General features: G+C 53.3%; 1 protein-coding gene across 1 annotated transcript in view; it reads right to left on the bottom strand.

Annotated features, from left to right (window-relative positions):
- Window positions 1-301: 301 nt before the first annotated feature.
- Window positions 302-1,650, bottom strand: part of NLRC5 (NLR family, CARD domain containing 5) — a 73,867-nt gene continuing 72,518 nt past the window's right edge. The window contains exons 45-47 of the mRNA XM_006863619.1: window positions 1,516-1,599; window positions 1,131-1,214; window positions 302-413 (exon numbers count right to left, since the gene is read on the bottom strand). Of these exons, the coding sequence (XP_006863681.1) occupies window positions 302-413; window positions 1,131-1,214; window positions 1,516-1,599 (280 nt within the window). The remainder of the gene's footprint in view (window positions 414-1,130; window positions 1,215-1,515; window positions 1,600-1,650) is intronic.

Below are 1,650 nucleotides of genomic sequence, written 5' to 3'. Positions count from 1 at the left end.
ATGTCGAGTCATACTCTGCCACATGTGACCTTCAGATGTCACTCCACATTACATATGGTACTCTCATCATGCCACCTGTTCCCAACTGGTAGCCCATAACTATACGATTTAGGACAGTCTTTTAACCATACAAGGTTCCTGCTCCCCCACAAATGCATTCTGAGGGCTGCAACAGGACAAACAGGCCCCACTCTCTTGGGGCAGATGCAGGACACCCAGTTGAGGGTCCTCCTGGGCCCACCTCCCTGGTGAGTGGGAATGGGCATCACTTGACCGAATCCCAAGGGCTTTGAGGGGGCTGTCAAGTGCTCCGAGGGGCCTGGGGATGGTCTTTGAAGAAGGCAAAGTCCAGCCTGGGCTCCTTGCTCTGCAGACGCTGGGCCACATCAGGGGCGATGAGGTTATTCCAGAGGCTGTGGGAACAGAGACAGACACTCAGCGCTGGGAGCCGCTCACTCCTCCCCATTACTGATGGGGAGACTGAGGCCTGGCAGGGGAGCCATGCCAGAATTACTGGCAGAGACAGGTATCAGACCAATATGGCTGTCCTAGCGAGACGGTACCCCCCCATTCATATCCTGGCTTCTCCTACTCAGTCTTTCCTCCAAAAGTTAATCACCCCAACCCAAATGAAGCTCACAGGACACATTTATGCAAATAAGAAAAAAATTCCCCCACTTTATGACACTTCATGTGCATCTGTTCAAAAGTTGTCTTGTAGACTAGTTTTGATCGAGTAACCATCCACTAGAAAGCTCTCATCTCTACGATGTGGATGGTGCCTCCTTAGATAGTATGTCTTTGTGTAGTGCACAACCAATACACCTGTATAGCTCCCTACCATGTGCCAGGTATTGGGCTCAGTGCTTTCTGCATTCTCAAAGGGTAGACCCTTGAGACAGATACTATGATCATTCCCATTTTATAGAGGTTCAGGATGCAAAGTTGCACAGCTGGCAAATGGCAGATCTGGGTTTTGATCCAGGTCTACTTGCTGCCAAATTCTTGTTGGAGTGAGTCTACTTTCTCCTTTGATAATCCCTATTACCTGTTCCTATGTGTAGTCTTCTTAGATTGTGGGGGTTATGTGGCCACCCACCCACTGCCCAGCCCCTGCAAGCCCCTGTTACCGGATGACTTGGATGCCAGGACCCTGGGCCAGTCCTTCAGCCAGGAGCCAGGCTCCGCAGGCTGTGATCCGATTCTTCTCCAAGCTTCCCAGGACACAGTGGAGACAGAGTAGAGAGAGATTAGCATGAGGTCCTTTCCCCAGGCCAAGTTGAAGGGACACAGGCTTGCCTACTACCTTCTCAGAGGACCACCAGACAACAGTGGACTGGTGGAAGCTGCAGCAGGATGACTTGAGGCTAGACCCCAGGGAGACCTAAGCTTGGCAGGGGCTTGGAGCTGGCCAGAGTGCAAACTCAGGTCTTCCTGCAGGGCTTTCCCTAGGATGTGTCCACCCACCACCAGCCCTCCCACACTCTCTGGCTTCCCAGGGTGTGCCCAGCATACTCTATTCTCTTCAGCCGGCCCATTCGCGGCAGGACCTGGGCCAGTTCAGCAGCCGCCTCGTCCCCGAGGAGATTCCAGGACAGCCTGCAGGGTGGGGGTTCTAAAGTCAGCAGGAGTGAACCAATGGGGGGGGGG

The sequence above is a fragment of the Chrysochloris asiatica genome, unplaced genomic scaffold (assembly GCF_000296735.1).
Source record: "Chrysochloris asiatica unplaced genomic scaffold, ChrAsi1.0 scaffold00055, whole genome shotgun sequence".
NCBI lineage: Eukaryota > Metazoa > Chordata > Mammalia > Afrosoricida > Chrysochloridae > Chrysochloris > Chrysochloris asiatica.
The sequence above is the reverse complement of the archived record's forward strand: the minus strand, read 5'-3'. Positions and strand labels throughout refer to the sequence as shown.